This window comes from Sciurus carolinensis (genome assembly GCF_902686445.1).
Source record: "Sciurus carolinensis chromosome 14 unlocalized genomic scaffold, mSciCar1.2 scaffold_124_arrow_ctg1, whole genome shotgun sequence".
NCBI lineage: Eukaryota > Metazoa > Chordata > Mammalia > Rodentia > Sciuridae > Sciurus > Sciurus carolinensis.
The window spans coordinates 1945770-1965186 of NW_025920109.1; the positions used below are offsets into that span (position 1 = coordinate 1945770).

Sequence of the window (19417 nt, forward strand, 5' to 3'; positions counted from 1 at the left end):
ACCATTTTCATGAACTTATAGAAACATTGGATATATCTTATTGTAATTAAAATAACAATTGTCTTTTGGGTGGGCATGATGGTGGAACTCATTTAGGTATTTTTATATGTGTAGATAGGAAAACTATGTTAGATTTATTCTACTGTTTCCTATTCCTCTTCCCCTCCATTTATTCACTGTTGTTTAATCTTATGAACATTTCTTACCCTCACACACTTTATGTGGTTTAAATTTCACATATCAGCAAAAAATTTAACCTTTGGATTCAGGAATTGGTTTATTTCACATAGAATAATATTCTTCAAATCCATCCATTTACTGGAAAAAGTCATGGAGTCATTCTTTTTTATGGTTGAATAAAAATGCATTGTGTATATATGGTCCAATTTCTTTATCTATTCACTTGTTGAAGAGCACTTCAGTTGGTTTCATAACCTAGATATTTTAAATTATGCTGCTAAAAATACTAATTTAATTGTCAATCTATTATTCTGATTTTAATGTCTCTTGCATAAATATTGTAGAGTGATTTCACTGTGTTAAATGGTGGATCCATTCCTTGAAGAAAATCCATATAGCTTTCCAGAGGGGTAGCAACAACGTGCAGTCCCACCAACAATATGTGAGCATTCTGTTTTCCCCACATCCTCAGGAACATGCATTAATTTTATTGTTGATACATGTCATACTGACTGGACTGAGATGGGAATCTCAGGGTAGTTTTAATTTGTATTTCTCTAATATTCAGAGATGTTGAACTTGTATTCAAATATTTGTTGATCATTTCTATTTACTCTTTGCGAATGGTCTGTTCAATTCCTTTGCCCCTTTTTTGATGTTTTTCTTTCTATATTTTCTTGCATATGTGTGTTAAGATATTTGACAACATATGCATGTAGGAAAGGTCTTCTCCCATTCTGTAGGTTCTGTCTGCATTTTTCTTTTGCTATGAAAGTATTTTGTTTGATCCCATCTAATTTATTATTATTACTAATTTTATTTAATTTAGGGTCTTGTTCAAGAAACCATTACCTGTACCAATGTGTTGGAGTTCTGGGCTATCTGCTCTTGTAGAAGGTGTTGTTTTTCTGGTAAGATTTCTAGGTCTTTGATCTATTTAGTGTTGACTTTTGTGGAGGGTGAAAAAAAGAATTACCTTTCATTCTATTACATATGGATTTCCACTTTTCCCAGCACTGTTTTTTGCAAATACTATCTTTTCTCCAGTTCTTACTTTTAACAACTTTGTCTAATATGAGTGTAGTATATTTATGTGGAGTTTATCTCTGTGTCTTCTATTCTGTTCCATTTGCTTTTGTGTCCATTGTGTTACATATATATGTGTATATAAATGTATGTATATATATATATATATATATATATATATATATATATATATACACTAAAGCTCTCTTTGCTGCTTTTCATTGTATAGGTACTTCACCACTTTAATTAAGTTGATTCTGGAGTTTTTTATTTTTTATAAGGCTAATGTGATTGGGATAGTTTTCCCTATTTCTATTTTAGCTGATTCATTACTGATGTACAGAATTTCAATTGAGTTATGGGTATAAATTCTGTATCTCACTACTTTGCTGAATATCTTCATGAGTTCTAGGAAGTTAACAGATGAGTTTTTGGGACATCTGAGTATAGAATCATGATGTCTGCAAAATAAATTATTTAAACTCTTTTTTCCTATTAATTTCACTTTAAACTCTAGTTTTTGCTTAATTGTTTTAGCCAGAGTTTCAAGGAGTTTGCTGAACAAAATTGGTAAATAAGGGCATCCTTGTCTTCTTCCTGCTTTTAGTGGGAATGATTTAAGATTCTCTATTTAGAAAGACGGCAGCCTTGGTTTTGTCATATATAGCTTTTAAAACCTTGAGAGAAATTCTGTCTATCCCTAGTTTTTCCAATGTTCTAAACATGATTGGATGCTATATTTTGTCAAATGCTTTTTCTGCATCTACCAAGATGATCATGTATTTCTTGTCTTTATGTCTATTAATATTATGGGTTAGATTTACTGATTTCCACATGTTGATCCAAATTACATCACTGAGATGACAATGGTTAACTGTTGTTTTAATATGTTTTTCTTTGCAATTTGCCAGTATTTTATTAAGATTCTTTTGCGTCTATATTCATCAAGGAAATTGATGTGAAGTTTTCATTCTTTGATGTGACTTTGTCTGATTTTGGTACAAAGATACAAGTTTCATAGAATTAATTTGAAAGCATGCCTTAGTTTTCTATTTTGTGGAAAAAATTGAGGAGTTTTGATGTCAGTTCTTCTTTAAAAGCCTTGTAGAACTTGGATGAGAATCCATCCAGTCCTAGACTTTTCTCTTTGGTATGTTTTTGATGGTTTCCTCAATTTCCTTATTAGAATTTGACCTCTTCAAATTTTCTATATCCTTCTGAATCAGTTTTGTTTGGTAATATGTATCTAGGAATATTCTAATATATTGGAGTACAAAAACAAAGTACTTTCTGATTCTCCTCTGTATTTCACTAGGGCTTGTCATGTTATTTTCATAATAGATTTTTAAATTTTTCATTCTTCTCTCTTTCCTATACTCAGCTGGATTAAAACATTATCAAATTTAATTAATGTTTCAAAGAATGAACTTTTTTCATTGATTTTTAAATTGTTTTTATAATTTCAAATTTATTAAGTTGGAGTCTGATTTAATTTCCTGTGATCTATTGATATTGTTACTGATTTGTTCTTCTTTGTCCAGGACCTTGAGATGTAATGATAATTCATTTATTTGGTATCTTCCTTTTTATTTAATGAATGGGCTCAGTAATATGAATTTTCTTCTTATAGCCTTCTTCATAGTGGCCCAGAAGTTGTGATATGTTGTACCACTTTTCTCATTTACTACTAAGTATTTTTATTACATCTTTGATTCACACTGGTATCCATTAATCATTCAATAAAATGATTTAATATGATTTAATCTCCAGGTGCTTGTGTATTTTCTACTTTTGTTTTCTCCTTGATGTCTAATGTAATTCCATTTTGATGCGATAGTATGCAGAGGATTTTCTTTATTTTTATTTTTTTATTTGCAATGAGATGCTTTTTGGCCTTGCAAAATGTTCCAAGCACTGTTGAGGAAGGTGTATTCAGTCATTGATGGATGAAATATTCTACATATGTCTGTTAAGTGTACTTTTTTTCATTCTGTAACATATTTAGTTTTTATTTAGATTAACTTATTTTGAGAGGGGTATGTTAAGGTTATTTAGTAGTATTGTGTTTTGGCCTAATTGACTCTTGATGTTGAGGAGAGTTTGTTTGAAATATGTAGCTACTCTTCTTAGGGCATAAATATCAATGACTGCTATTACTTCTTGCATAATTCCCTTAAGGAGAATAAAAGGACCTTCTTTGTCTGTTCTGATTAACTCTGCTTTGATGTTCAATTTATCCGATATGAGAATAGAAACTGCCGCTTGTATATGAAGACAACATGAATAAGATATTTTCCCCAAACTTTTGCCTTCATTCTTTGTATGTCTTTCTTTATGTCTAAGTCTATTGAGGACAACATATATTTGGGTCTTGTTTTCTGATTCAACTTGCAAGCCTATGTCTTTTTTAGATGAGCTGAGACAATTTATTTTCAGTGTTTTTTATTGAAATATGTTTTCTAATTTCTTGACACTTTGGTTTATTTCTAGTTTTTAACTTGAATTGATTCTTCTTTGAGTATTCTTTTAGTGTTGTTTCTGCTTTGATAGTTTTTGGTTTTACTCCATATATTCTTGAAATATTTTATTGCATATCATTTATAGTGTCACCTTTAAGTTGTAAATTCTTTCAACCTCTCTTTATCATGAAAATATTTATTTTGTCTTCAAGTCAAAGTCTTAATTTTGCTTTATATAGTATTCTTGGTTGGCATCTATTTTTTTCAGTGTTTGGTATATGTTATTCTAAAACCTCCTACTGGGCTGGGGATATAGCTCAGTTTGTAGAGTGCTTGCCTTGCAAGCACAAGGCCTTGAGTTCAATCCCCAGCACCACAAAAAATAAATAAATAAAAAATAAAACCTCCTACCTTTTGGGGTCTGGGTTAAAATACTAGCTGAGATTTATATTGGCTTTTCTTAAAAAGTGACCAGCCTTTTAATCTTGATGCTTTAATATACTCTTATCTGTATATTGGGCACTTTCAAAATGATGTGTCTTCATATAAGTCTCTTGCAATATTGTACATCTGGAGTCCTGTATATTTTCTGTATTTGATTTTCCATTTTGTTTTTAAGACTTGGGAAATTTCCTGATGTTATTTCATTGTTAATATTGTGCATCATTTAGTTAATATTTCAGAACCTTCATCTTAAAATTTCCATTCATAGTCCTTTAATATCATTTATCTGTAGTCATCTGTTCCTTTAAGATTATATAGTTTGTCTTCAAGTTCTCAAAATCTATCTTCTTGTGGTCTCATCTGTTGGTGATGCTTTCCACTGGATTTTTAATTTGATTTATTAATACCTTCATGTTGAGAATTTGCAATTAATTCTTCTGAAAGATCTATATTTCCTTATTGAAGTTACATTTCACCTTGTATTTTCTCTCTGCTTTGATTTAGTTTGTCATATTTTACCTCATAGATCAGTTGAACAACACACTTCCTATATATCATCTCTGACATTTTCTCCATTGTTGTATCAATGGAATCTGTTGTTGAGGTATTCTATGTTGTTTGGTATGGTTTCTTCCATTCATTTCTCATATTGTTTGAGTGTCCACCCAACTATCTGGTTGAATCTTAAGAAGTAGAGTTTCTATCTTATGGGTTTATAGTGTCCCTCTATGTTATAAGCACCTTACAGTTTGGGGACAGAAGTCAATGATAACAAAAACCTATGCCAACTATATATAGCTGTACTTTAGGTACTTCATTCCTATTTTGACATATACAGTGTTACTTGGTATAATATGCAGATATAGAAGGATCAGCAATATCCTTCAGTAATCATAAATTATGTCTGGCACAAAGTCAAACAATAGGTGTTGTCTATGATTTCTGCCATATTAATTACTGCTCTGTAAGGGGTGGTAGGGGAGGACATTACATACATCAAGTAGCATTGAGATGTTAAGGATAGAATTCAGTATGAGGAGAGAAGTGATAGAAAGGTAGAAAGTGTTTGCAATTTTAAATGATAAATAGGGCAGATGCAGTGGTAACAGGAGAAAGAGGGAGAAAAATAGAAGAAAGAATATAAAGCAAGAGTTTGGTTGTTCACAATAGAAAAGGGAGGGGGAGAAGAGTGAAATATAGAATACAGTGCTGGAAAAAAATACAAAACAAAATCAAGCTATGCTAATCAAAACCTTGATGTTCAAACAACTGATCATGAAAAATAATCACCTTCAACAAAAAGGCTAGAAATTAGTAAAGAAAAGCAAATCTTTATATGTATAGGTGTTCTTGAACAAACTAGTACAAATTGAAGTAAAACAAAACACCCAAAAAACCACAAATCATAACCAAAAAAAAGTGTACAATCTGAATAAAAAGTTAAGAAATTATGGATTCATTTGGACTATGTTTGACAAATAGTGAGCGTATATGTTTGCTGTCTGTTTCCAACTGATTTTATTTCTTATTGAGGTGTGAACTGAGTGTGGGTATATGGGTGTAACCTGTTGAGTCCTTCCTTTATAGTGTGTTGTTCATCAAGTTTCCAGTGGGGTTCTAAGATTTCTAAACTTCCCGTCTTGTGAGATTGGTATGGGGTGGAATGGTAAGTGCTGTCCATCCATTACCAGTGTGTTCTCCCCTTTGAGAGCAGTTCCCATAGGTGGAATTCCTGGTTGCAAGGACTTACTATTAGTGTGGTTCTTGTTACTTTAATTTGTGGGGAGTTGCTGGCATTGTTGAGTCAATATTCTTCTAAAACATGGTAAATGTCAATCTGTGATAGACTGGAAAGGTCAGGTGGTAAAATGGTGTCTGGTTGTAACAGGCTGTGGGCCAGAGAGCAATGTAGTTTCAGGTTGGCCTGGCAGGAATGTTGCCATCTGGCAAGCTGGATTAAGGACAAAACAGTGAAACTGCAGGTTTAGTAGGTCAAGTGGTAGGCAGGGTGTGAGGCTGAAGGGATTGGCAGACTAGTTCCCTGGTTTTGAGGGGCCCAGAGAGATTGTGATCTCAGTGACCAGTCAGGTAAGGAAGGCCAGAACCACTTGTATATGAGACACCTGGCAGTGCCAGAAACAGGGAGGGTACTGCAGTGGGTTGTTGCCAGTGACTCAGCAGGTGCCAAACTAGGTGGGTGCAAGGGAAAAGTGGGTGCTGTGGTCTTGGAAGTGCCAAGGAAGAGTAGACAGGCAATCAGAGGGTCAAGTGTCCTGACACTAATTATATTATCATTTTGAATCCAATGTAGCTAGCCTCATGAGTTCCTTTGAGCTACAGGACTCACAGCATTGAAGAGAGTAGGCTTTTCTGTAGCCTTCAAAGTGGAGTTTAATGATCAAAAATGCTCTCATTCTGAAATTTTCCCTGATTTTATTAAGCTCAGTTAAGTCTTTACTAGGCTCAAATAGGTTTATGCAGGTCTAGTCATAATCTCCCTGATCTGGGTTTCCACTACCCATTGGCACATCTGTAGTGTACTCCCAACATGACTCTTGGTTCAGCTCTCCAATGATGCTTGGTAAACTCAGGGAAACTTTTTTTAGACAAATTTAATGAGTTGAACAGTCTCTGGTTCCACAAGAGCACATTGACTCTCCAGTCTCAAGATTTTTCACTTGAAGTCTCAGAGAGAAGTAATATTTCCACTATTGAAGTTCTGAATAACTGACTTAGGAGACATGCTGCCTGACTCTAATACACCATTTTGCCTGCCTTGGTAATAATCTTTTTGATTATTTCAAATGTGTACAAAACACTTCATAAGTTTTTCATATCTTAAGTCATAAAACCAAAAATAATATGACACCAGTAATAATATTCATTTTTATGATATTTTATAAAGTATCCATAAAAAGGTACAACTCAATTTTGACCAAAGTTTATTTGCTCTGGAATTCAGATTTAAAGAAACATTAAGATCAAAATGACAGTTTGAATATTAAAACAATTATCAGAGCAGGGCAGTTATTATTAATGAGAAGAGCAATGGGCACATGTTAAGAAGAGAGCAAAATCAATTAGATCAAATGACATTTACATTCTATGTGTACATATATAAAAATATAATCATTTTATACATTAAAATGATTGTTATATAAAGAAAAATAAAAATATTCAATTTTTTAAAACATATCAATTTGTGATTGAGATTTTTTTAAACAAATGATTGAGTCAGGCACAGAGGCACACACCACTAATCCCAGCTGTTTGGCAGGAGGCAAGATGATTATAATTTCAATGCCACTTAAGGAAACATTGCAAGGTCCTAAGCAACTTAGTGAGACCCTGAGTCAAAATAAAATACAAGAATAAAAAGTGCTGGGAATATGTATCCATGAGTACAATCCATGGACAAAATAAATAAATAAATAAATGAGGCTATATTAGTCAGAGGAACCATGAGAAGGATGATATTATCTCAAAGAATTTTTTTTTGAAGGAGGTGGCAATCCCCCATGAAGAAAAAATAACCCCTTAAGAGTGAAGTATTAATAGGAATGAAGTCTTTTGTGGTCAAGTTCTTAAAAGATGAGTACAATTGTATATGCCAAACACCATGCGATAACCCAATCCTCCCTGTTTAGAAAAAGAAATTTTCAAAAAACGCACTGATGCATAAGAATTTGTGCCAGATCTGAGAGTTAAAGAAACACAGTTTCAGATAATCATACAATAGTACCAAATCCTTATCCTTTCATATTGGTAATGCCAGGTAACAATTGCTGGTTAAAAGTACCAATTTTAAGTGATGAGTTCCTCTGCATTCCTCTGATAAGGTATTCCTAATCACTGCTCTTGAGTAAAAGGCTTCAATACAAGAGTGACTATTCAGTATTACTGGGTTTTCTTACAAATGGATTTATTTTTTTGTAATATTTTTGAATAGAAGTCTACCAAAATTGTTAGCTGAGGTTTATGACTGGATCAAGAAATCCTTTCACACTGTGTGGATGATCTGCTTATAACCAACTCAAACTATGAACTAAATTTTTCTATATTTATACTATATTGCTGCAGTGAAACACTTAAACACATGTGGATATGAATGTTCACTAAAATGGCTAAGTTTTATAAACAAGTCTCCTATCTGGGATTCCAGATTACCCAATGGACCTGAATTTTGATGTGAGATTTAAAGAAGCCTTATCCTGACTTCTGTAAGTCCTATCTTAAGTCTTATAGTAATCAGGAACTGGAGACAGGTACATAGGTTTCTATACATGTCAGTGTTATAATTTAGATATATGTTTTCCCCAAAAAGTTCATTCATGAGTCAAGGCAAGAAGGTTTAGATATTAAATAATTAGGTTATGAGAGTCTTGCCTGTTCAATGCATTAAGCTTCTGATAGGGATGGAGTTGTAGCTCTAGGCAAGGTGGATATGTCAGGAGAAGAAGTGTCCTGGGGCCAGGGCTTTGAGAATTGTACTTTATCCTTGTTTAGCTGAACACTCTCTGCTTTCTGGCACAATCTTTCCAGATGCTTTCCTCCACCACACGCTCCTGCCCTGATGTTCTGTCTCATCCCAATTCCTGAGGAAAGGAGTCAAACATCTCTGGACTGAGACTTCTGAAATTGTGAGCCCCATAATAAACTTTTCCTTCTCTAAAATTGTTTTTGTACAGAATTTTGGTCACAACCATGAAAATCTGACTAAAACAGTCAGATGCTGATCCCTAATTTGGACTAATAGTTAAACTCCTGCATGAAGCCTTAAAAGTAACAAATAAAAACCATAAACCCAACCTACCTTTGAGAAGTTAAAACAGTCTCATGACATTCCCTGCCCTACTCCTTCCTGACACCTAAAAGGTGATAAGACTATATAGAGATAAAAACAAGGTACAGTCCTTGAAGTTTTCAGCTTGACCATACAGTGAAAGGAGGTTTCTCCTTCTTTTGGAGTGTGATTGCCATTTGTGATATACAACAAGAGGTTGAGAAACCCACTGTTGACTATTTATTTGGGAAAAATACTTCTCAATAGAGAACAGCAAAGATGAGAAATTTCAAAAGATTTCACAAAGGAGGAAACATTAAATGACAGAAGAAACCATGAATATGGGTATAAAGCAATACTAATAAATGAAGTTAAAATTCAAGCTAAAAGACTATTGTATACTCATCAGGAAGGAAACAATCTATCACACACATGCAAAAGAGACTAATGGTCACAGAGATGTTAAGTGCTACTTCTTGATGTAAGCAATAGTACATAATATGTCTCCTTTGTGATAATTCCAGGATCTATATAATTAAAATGTTTGCCTATTCTTGCTGTGCTCAATAAAATCAAATTTATTACATGAAATGCTGTGAGGAAGAGTGAAAGAAGGGACTTAAAATGACAATTGGGAGCATTCTACTTTTAATTTATTTTATTTTATTTTTTCTAGTTACTTATACATGACAGTAGAATACATTTGTACATTTTGATAGATCGTACATAAATATAAACATAATTAATAATGGACATGACATTTTTGTTGATCATGGTGCTGGTTTTGTGGATATGAACATATGCCAGAATATAAAAATATACACTGAAGATATATACAGGTTAATATGTGCTAATTAAATCTCCATAAGACTATAAAAATTGGAATGCATCTAAATCTCTCGTTCAAAGTGAAATATACAGACTTAAATTAGTAAATCATGAAATGACTAGAAATTTATTAGCAAAAACTTTCATCTCAATAGTTTGAAAAAATAAATTTTATGAAAATAAAAGTAGAGAAAAAATCCTAAGCAAAAGAGTAAAATAGAAAATATTGAAAATAAGCAACACAGTATCACCAATATCAATGATGGTAATTTTAAAAAGCAAATGAGCCAAATGTGGTGGTGCATACCTGTAATCCAAGTGACTCAGGATTCTTAGGCAGGAGATCAAGAGTTCAAAGCCAGTTTCAGCAACTTAGTGAGTCAGTTAGCAACTCAGTGAGACACTGTAACTTAAATGTAATAAAAGATTGGAGATGTGGCTCAGTGGTTAAGTTCCTGGGTTCAATTGCCAGTACCAAGAAAAAAACAAAGCAAATAAAATTGAAAGAGCTCTGATAAATTAAAAAATTTAACAAATAAAAACTATGTCAATTATATACTATGTAAATGCATATATATATATATATATATATATATATATATATATATATAAATGTTGTCTCACTTGAAGTGAATATAGTCTGGAATACTCATTCTAAGATGATTCTGTTATTTTCCAAATATCTGAGTGTAATGACAGGAATCTAGATGGTACAGATTATTACAGGGTGAAGCTATATGATATATCCATTCCATTGTTGTACATGAAGTCTACCAGTAACAAAAACCATGATGGCACAAAAGACTGGTGTTATGAAGTGAAAACAACCAGTGTAGAACTCATAATAAATTGAGTATATGGTGAAACTCAAGAGAAAACTCTTAAGAAGTCTCTTCTATTTAGACAGATTTAAATCCTAGAGATTGTAGTGAAGGGAAGAGGAAAAATGGCATTCTTTCCAAAGAAAGGTGTTAGGATATTGGAATATTTGTATGATAATAAAAATGCTATTGCATCCTTCACTCATACCATAAAGCCCATTTTCACATACTAAATATAAGAATTAAGAATAAATAATAGTGAAATATAAAATATAATATAAAGCATCCTAAAGTTGACATAAAAAAGAGTGGGACAGGATGCATATGGTGGTGCACAACTAAAATATCTAGTAGTTTAAAGGCTAAAGCTTGAAGATCATGAGTCTGTGGCCAACCCATAAAACTGAGCAAAGTGTGAAAATAAATTTTAAAAAAGAGCAGTGGATATAGCTCAGTAATAGTACACAAACTTCAATCCCCAATATCACAAAGGGGAAAAATAACAACAAAAAATTAAAATTTTAAAAATTACACAGTGGTATTTTTAAATTTATAAATTATATAATATTAATATAAAAATTATTTTCATTGAATGATTCTATGAAATGATGCAAGCACAAATGACTTAATTGCTTCATATACAATCACTTATAAAAGAAAGAAAATACAGACTGCAAAAGAAAAGCACAAAAGACTTGAATAGTAACTTTAAATGGAAGATATATATATGCTCCATAATCATAAAAAAACTAAACATCTTTGAGATTATGTAATGTAAAATAAAACCACATCATGTACACAAAATTAAGTAGTATTGATGTGCAATAAAGGTATTCTCATAAAGGGAAAATATAGTTTAAACTGTTATTCTCCATGTGCAGAAACTGTATTTTTTAAACAAAAATATGTGATACACCACCACAAAACACAGAGACTGAAATTACACTCCTAGACATATGAGAACATAATCATGTTCCTCCAGAGTTGAAATCCAGGGTCATGATTAAAGGGGATGTACATTTAGAAAGAAATACTAAACTGTGGAATATAATGGTTTTAGAAACCTGAAACATTTTCTGTTATATCCAGTTTTATAAATATCAAAAAACACCATGAATATTTTATAAAGATGTCACATGAATGTTGTGTTTCATATGTAAGCATATTTAAAAACATACAGAATTTGAGAAAATACAAATACACAGAAGTACATCAAAGATCCAATTGCACATCCAATGTATACATGGTAAAACTATCATTGTAAGAGCGACTATTTTCCCCAAGCCAATCTATAATAATATCCCAGCAAAATTTAAGAATGGAACAAAGTAAAAACATCTAAAATTCTCCTGGAAGATTATACATATGTATATAATTAGCTGAGAACTCTATGCAATGTAAAAGCAAAATTACCAACTATCATTACCCGATACTAAAATATGTTATAAAAGTATAGTATTGTGGTAATATAAAGATCAAGAATTCACAATAGAGAAAATTACAAAGGTAAATCCATATGTATGTAAACATTGTGTTTATTGTTAAGTGCAATAAAGTCTATAATTTATCTATATAAAATCAATTATATCAAGAAAATTATTTAATGTGAATAAATGATATAATATAGCCTAAAAGTAGATATTTGAACTAGCGGCCCAGGACACTGGTTGAGATTATGTGCAGAATGTGTGTAACACTGGAATTATACCCCAGCGCTGCCCAACAGAAAGCAGATATTAAAAGGGATGATTACAAAAATATAGCAGAATATGAACCTCCTGACTCTTGATTCAATCATGGACACACCAAATAAATATCTACTCCTGGTGTGAATCCCTCTTAAATTTATAAATTAATTAGAAACATATAAAAAATCTACGATAAGATCAGTTGGAAAAGTTGGGTTATACTATGACTTTAGTGTTCCTTAATGATCCTTATAACTGGGACAGGATGCCTCAATCCACTGTCACTGTGAGTAGAGGAAGACACTTTGGGTCATAAATATAGCACATTTAACTCTAAATCATTTGTAGTTTGAATTTTAACATAACTCGTACACACAGAGAAAGAGATTAGATATATAAAATTATCAAGATCAGAGAAAAAGAGTGTTTTTCTATGAAATTGCAAGATCCATGGGCTTTATTCCATGGGACCAGGGAGGATGAGGAGTTAAATCTCAATTTTCCTACTTTTCCCTAGGAAACATTTGCCAGCATAATGTGCAAAATGATGTTGCTAATAGTTGAGTTTCTATCTATCCAGTATCAAAGAGTGAAGAAGAAAAATACAGTCTACAACTGGCAGCCAAATTGGTAATGAAGTACATCATGAGCCCTCTTCCTCAGCACACCTCAGTAATAACTCCAGGGCTAACCAATTCTCTCTGTAAGGAATTTGTCCAAAATTCAACTTTTTCCAATCAATGTACTACATTCTAATCTCTGAGGATTTGGGAGCAATGACAAATATAGAGGTGCATATCTCTCTATATCACAAAATGTGGCTCTACTTTGACATGCAAGAATTTCCATGGGCTGCAATCTCCACCAGGAGTGAAGAAAAAGGGTTAAAAGTACAGACTCCTGTTTATTTCTAAAATAGGTTCACATCACCTTCTTTCAATGAGTATAAGGCAGCCTGAATTCTAGCTTTTAGCATAAATTTAGTGCACCACTCAACTATGAGAACTTCTGTAGCCTGAGTGCAGCTACTATCAAAAAAATGGAAGAACAGCTAGGACTCCAATTATGTGGATATGGAAAAAAATAAACACTTGCACACTGTGCTAGAATATTATTTCAATAGAGCCAATTTTTAAAAAGCCTTGAAAGTTGAAGTTCTTTGAACATTAACACAATAATAATAATTCTGGGTGTATTCCCAAAATATTTAAAATCAGTATGTTAAATAAATGGTTGCATTATAGTCTCCATTATAGCATTATTTACAGTAGCCAGGGTCAGGGAACAACTGAAATGACCTTTGATGAAGGGAAACCAGGAGATTTCTCCCAGATTTTAGGGCACTCAACTACTTCCATGAAAAACTAGAGTGCCTAAATTTAGTCTGCTCTCTTACAAGATAAGATCCAAGTATTGATATTCATTAGACTCTCAAGAGACTTTAGGTGTGTCAGCTGTGGGATCCTCATATCAGAAAGTTCTGAAACACAGTACCAGGAAAATACCAGAGGGGGAAGGAGAACCTTCTGACCATAAATTCCACCCCGGGACTTCTGAACACAAAGACATGTGACAAGGTGTCTGGCCTTTGAGACAAAAGAAGCACAAGCACGTATTTTTGTGAAGGTCAAGTGATTTTTCTCTAATTTCTATCATATGAAATACTCATAAAAAACCAGCAATGAAAGCCTTTGTTTTTAACATTTTCTATGGTCCTGGGGATTTGTCACATGGGCATTTTAAATCTGAGCTGCACACCCAGTCCGAGTTTTAAAATTTTGAGAAAGGTCTTTCTAAGTTGCCTATGCTCAACTTTAATTACTGATGTTGACCTTGAAATTGCAATCTTCATACCTTAGCCAACTGAGTTTCTGGGAGTGTAGGCATGAGCCATTGAACCTAGTCAGAAACCAAATTATTTATAAAGTTCTGCCTACTTCTTTGTAAAAAAAATTAATTAATTAATTGATTAATTGAAATGCTGTACTCATTTGAAATGTAATAGGGGAAAATTATTGATAATACTGATCAGAGAAGAAGTTTTCATAGGAAATATGGACAGGGAGGTGAAATTTTAGGATTTTATTGACATATATATAAAGGCATAGGCTGGGAGACAGGGTTCTGTATTTCACCTTTTGCTTCCCATTTATTTAGAATATTTAGGGGGATTCAGCCAGGGTGGTACACACTGGTAATCCTAGCAACTCATGAGACTGGGCACAAGTTCAAAACCTGACTCAGCATCTGTTTCAAATAAAATAAAAAGTACCAGGGATGTAGTTTAATGGTAAAGAACTGCTGGGTTTAAAGCACAGTACCACCATCCCACCAAAAAAGAAAAACAAGTTCAGGAAGAAAGATCTGAAACACCTACAGACACAGACCATAGCTCTCCTTATAGCAGAAAACAATACATGGAGTTGTGATTCTGATGATCATTCTTCTCCACAATCCACCACACAAGCTGGGAATGTGCTGGAATGCTGGCAAATATGTGCTCAAATAGTACTTCAGGAAGTGGTTGAATATATTCTTCAGAAACAGGACAGAACTTCTGGAGCCTACTGCTGACATATTCCCCACTTGACTTGTCTGTGAGGATTCAGGATTAAAGATCAACACCTTATTTTGCAATTTGGCCTTGGAAATAATTTCCAGACCATGATATTTTTCTTTCTATGATGAAAGCCCATAAATAAGGAAGTGGGCTTGAAATCAAGACAAATTTTCTTGCCAGGCATGGTGGCACACACATGTAATCCCAGCAGCTTGTAAGGCTGAGATAGGCAGTTTGCAATTTCTAAGTCAGCCTCAGCAACTTAGCAAGAACCTGTCACTAAATAAAATATGTGGGGATGTGGCTCAGTTGTTAACTGACCCTGGGTTTGATCCAGAGTACAAAAAAAAGTTTTGTATAATTTAAAACCCAAACACCTCTACTACACCACATGACTCATACATTACTTATTATTTAAGAATTTGGATAGTGGCACTTATTCAAAAAAGCAGGATTTCTGAGTGTGTGTGTGTGTGTGTGTGTGTGCATGCATTTATATAATTTTTAATGTATTTTGCCTTTTTTCTGATATCTGGAATGGAATGGACCATGGCCAGCATTTGGAGGGACAGAAACCTAACTCTCAAAGCTTTATGCTTAACATTCCCTGCTTTCCCTCAGGGCAGTGTCTCTCCTTTTGTTTTGTACCTGAGAAGAAATAGGGGTAAGAAATTGTGTCCTCACCTTAAAAAAAATCAGGTAAGAGACTAGCCTAAACCTATAGGTATATATATAATATGCACATATGTTACATATAAGCAAAACCTTTTTATATACTTGATTATTTATGGGATGACTTTTCTCAGTCCTGTGGAAATCCTGGTTCAGTTTAAAACAAGGAATGACACAAGTCAGAAGCAATGTCAACCTTCCTTTACAAACCAGCAAAAAATACAGGTTTCTATGTCATTTTCTAAATATAGCTGAATGTGGGTGATAGAAGCATTGAACAGACAACTCTTTTATTAGGGAGACACAGTAAAAGCAGTTCAAGGAAACAATTAGTTATACTACCTTGAAGCACCAGAGAATAGGAATTTGGAATTTAGACAGGAAGACTCAATCTTTTATGTTGGCAATGTGGATGTCATTAGTGCCCACAGTGAAAAGGTTTTTACAAGTTTCTGAAATAAAATTCATGTGAGTGGCACATAAACAATCAGTATCTGCACATCATTTTCCAGGTGGTTTGTCAGCTGTGGCCATAGCACATACATGTGTTACTAGCCTCCTTGACAAGCTTGATACATCTGTGTCCTCTAAAATTATTCCCATTTTAGAGATGAGAAAACACAGGTTTCTGGATATTAAATGTCAACTCAGCTGCAAAGAGTGTACTACACAGTGGCAGAACTATATGAAATTCCTTCAAAGCTCCTCAAAGTTTGATTTGCTCCTGATGTAGAGGATGTATCTGAAGAAATATTATTTTCTCTCCATTTTGAATAAAGTACTTAAACAAGACATCCCAGGAGCAAAACATTTTTTTCCCTCTTTCATGTTAAGTAACTATTCAAAACCTGAGCTACCAATCTAGATTCCTTATGAGGTAATTGCTTGGAGATTACAGGGTACAAAAAAGCACATCACAGACCCAGAGTCTGAGTATGACTCAGAAAAGAAATAAATTTAAAAAGCTCATTAGAAATTTTGAAGGAAAAATATGTAACTATTTCTAAAAATATATGTCCTTTCATTGCTGTCTCTATAACATATCATTTAGAAAACAATAAATTATGATGCATATTTCTAGGATTTGCCAAATCTTATTCTATATATTTTGTAATAAAGTCCAGAATTCAGATAAGACAAAGAATGATTCACTGTCAATATCATTTTTAAAAAACTTCAAGAAAGAGGAGTGGATGTTTTAGTGAACGTGTCATTCAACAATTTACTTAACCAATGATTTTGAGTAAATATATTCATTTTCCTGAAGCAATAGGGAAGTGAGATTTTCCTTATTTATATTTCCTGTTAGAATTTCCAAAGATAAGCCCTAGAATTTCATTTGGAATAACCTCCAAATACAAAACATACAAGATACCTACAAAGCAAACCCAGCAGAATAAAAATGTAAATATTCTATTTTATTAATTAAAAACAAAATATTTTTTCCTTGAAATCCAGATCTATCTGCCTTTTTGGATACATTTTCTTATCTTTAAAGCAAGAAACAAAAGAAGAAATGCAGGCAAATACCTTGAATTTCCAATTAATACAAGGGATTGCTATAGCTAAGATTTCAATAATCATAAGAAATTCAAAATCTAAAGAAATACTAAAAAATATTTAGAGAAATATAAAATAAAATTCCATCATAGACACAACTAAATAAAATTGATGATAACATAAAACTAGTGAATATTCATAAACTCAACAGTTTATTATTATTTGTGGAAATTCTTGCTATTGAAGATATATGATGCTCACTGTCACAGAGAATAACGGAATTTACAGCATTTGTGACCATAACATGTAACAACACAACATTTCTCACTCAAACACCAACCCTAAAATTTGAGGTGCATGGTTAAAGAGAATTTACATCTTGGAAGAAATAAATAATAATCTGTGGGGAAAAATGGTTCCTAGGAGCTAGTCACATTTTTAGTTATAGTACATCCAGTTTAAGAAATAGTATAAAACACCATGTTTAAGTTTTATATGTGCAATATGTATGTGATATTTCACATGTATATATATTTAGAAAAAAATGTAGAACTTCTGAGGAAACAAATATCAGTACATAAAAACTCACACATCCCACGTGTAGATGATAAAACTAATCTTTACAAAGAAAACAATTTTCCCCCAAATTAACCTACAATATATCCCTGTAAAGTTGTTATGTGCCTATATGAATACATCATAGTAGTTTCTACTTTTATGTATATCTGTAAAGCAGTAATTTATAAAACTATAAATAAATGAAAGAGGAGGAACATAGGAGGAGAGGGAAAGAGGAACTACTGGTTACTGAAATGGAGCAAATTATATTCTTTACTTGTATGATTATGTCAAAATGAAGTTGAATATTATGTATAACTACAATGCAATAGTAAAAAATCAACATGATTTACTTTTAATGAAATAAGAAACCAAATTATAAAGTTCTAAAATTTATTCACAAATATATATATATATAACTGTAGCCAAGCCAAAAATTTTTCAATTATAAGAACAAAAGGAGTATTTATCATTACCTGACATTCATGTATATTATGAAACTATAGTATTTTAATAATCATTAAGGAATCACAATATAAACTAAATCCATATATGAATCCATAAGTATGTAAAAATTATACACTTAATTGCAATAGAAAAATCTAAATAAATCAAACCATAATAAGGCCAATGTCACCAACTAACATAGACCCTGTCTCAAAATAAAAAATTAAAAGTACTAGGAATATATCTCAGTAGTAAAGTATCCTGAGGTTCAACTTCCAGCAAAAAAATAAAATAAATGGAAAGAAAAAAGAAAGTGAGAATGAAAATTGGCTAGATCAGGAGGAAATAAGATTCCTATAGGCCACAGCTTCTCTCCTGCCAGAAAATGGCATGTGAAGATTTGATCAAGACAATGGGCCCACGTGTCAATTGCTAGCTGCTGGGCCACAGGCACACACCTGCCAAATGGTATTAGAGGTAGAGGTTGAGGATGCCCTAAAAGGATAAGGAAGCGAGAAAGGGTCTCTGCCACTTATGTGCTCCCCACCTGAATGGCCACCAGGGCTGAGGGTGCACTTCCCAACAGGAGGGTTCAGGCCTGCAGACTCCAGAGACTGCGGAGAATAAAGGTCTGCCAGTTTCCGTTCCTGCACAGTCAGTCTCATTATTCCAACAGCCTCCCTTTTCAGTCTCATGATGCCACTACCCACTCACCATTTCCTGGTGCTCTGGAGCCAGTCCTTATCCCTAGGTATCTTCACCCCTGCACAGCAGAGCAACCTGGGACTCCAAAGTAAAAGAGTGAAACCTAGAGTTGAATGACTGGTATGGGGATCTCAGGGGAAATGGGGAAGGAGGTGGAAGCCCACCCCCAACTCCCTGGAAACAAACAGTATTAGACAGTATCTAAGTGTTCCTAATTGGACAGGGCCTCAGACCTGCCCCTGGAGTCAAGGAGCATTCTCTGTGACTGACAGCAAATAATATCCAATCCAGGCATGAATAAGACCAGAATGACATGTTCTTGGTAGCAGTTTTTTTTTTTGTGTGTGGTTTTGGAATTGTTCCCCAAAATCTCAGGCTACTGCTATTTTAAGGCAATATTTCCTTACAAATGTGGGATCTAGTCCAACCAGCAGAACACTTCCATTTAACATAATGCACAAGGTCATTTTAGTTTATGGATTTTATATGCCAGTATTTTGTTCATGAATGAAAACAATATGACAAGTACTATGAAATGTTATTTAACTTTTCTGCTCTCTGTACTCATTAGGAGACAGAGTAAACTTTGAATGGGAACAACCTCTTAAAGCAACATTATCTACTGAAAACAACACCTAAGCCACAAATGTATCTTAAATATTTCTAGTATTCACATTAACAGCATAAAAGGAAAGAGTTGAAATGGATATTAATAACATAACACAACCTTTCCAGAATATTACCTT

General features: G+C 33.2%; 1 protein-coding gene across 1 annotated transcript in view; it reads right to left on the minus strand.

Annotated features, from left to right (window-relative positions):
- The window catches only part of LOC124973323 (zinc finger protein 260-like), a 28340-nt gene extending 9679 nt beyond the window's left edge, over positions 1-18661 (minus strand). The window contains 1 exon segment of the mRNA XM_047537306.1: positions 18514-18661. Coding sequence (XP_047393262.1) covers positions 18514-18661 — 148 coding nt within the window.
- Between the last annotated feature and the right edge of the window lie 756 nt (positions 18662-19417).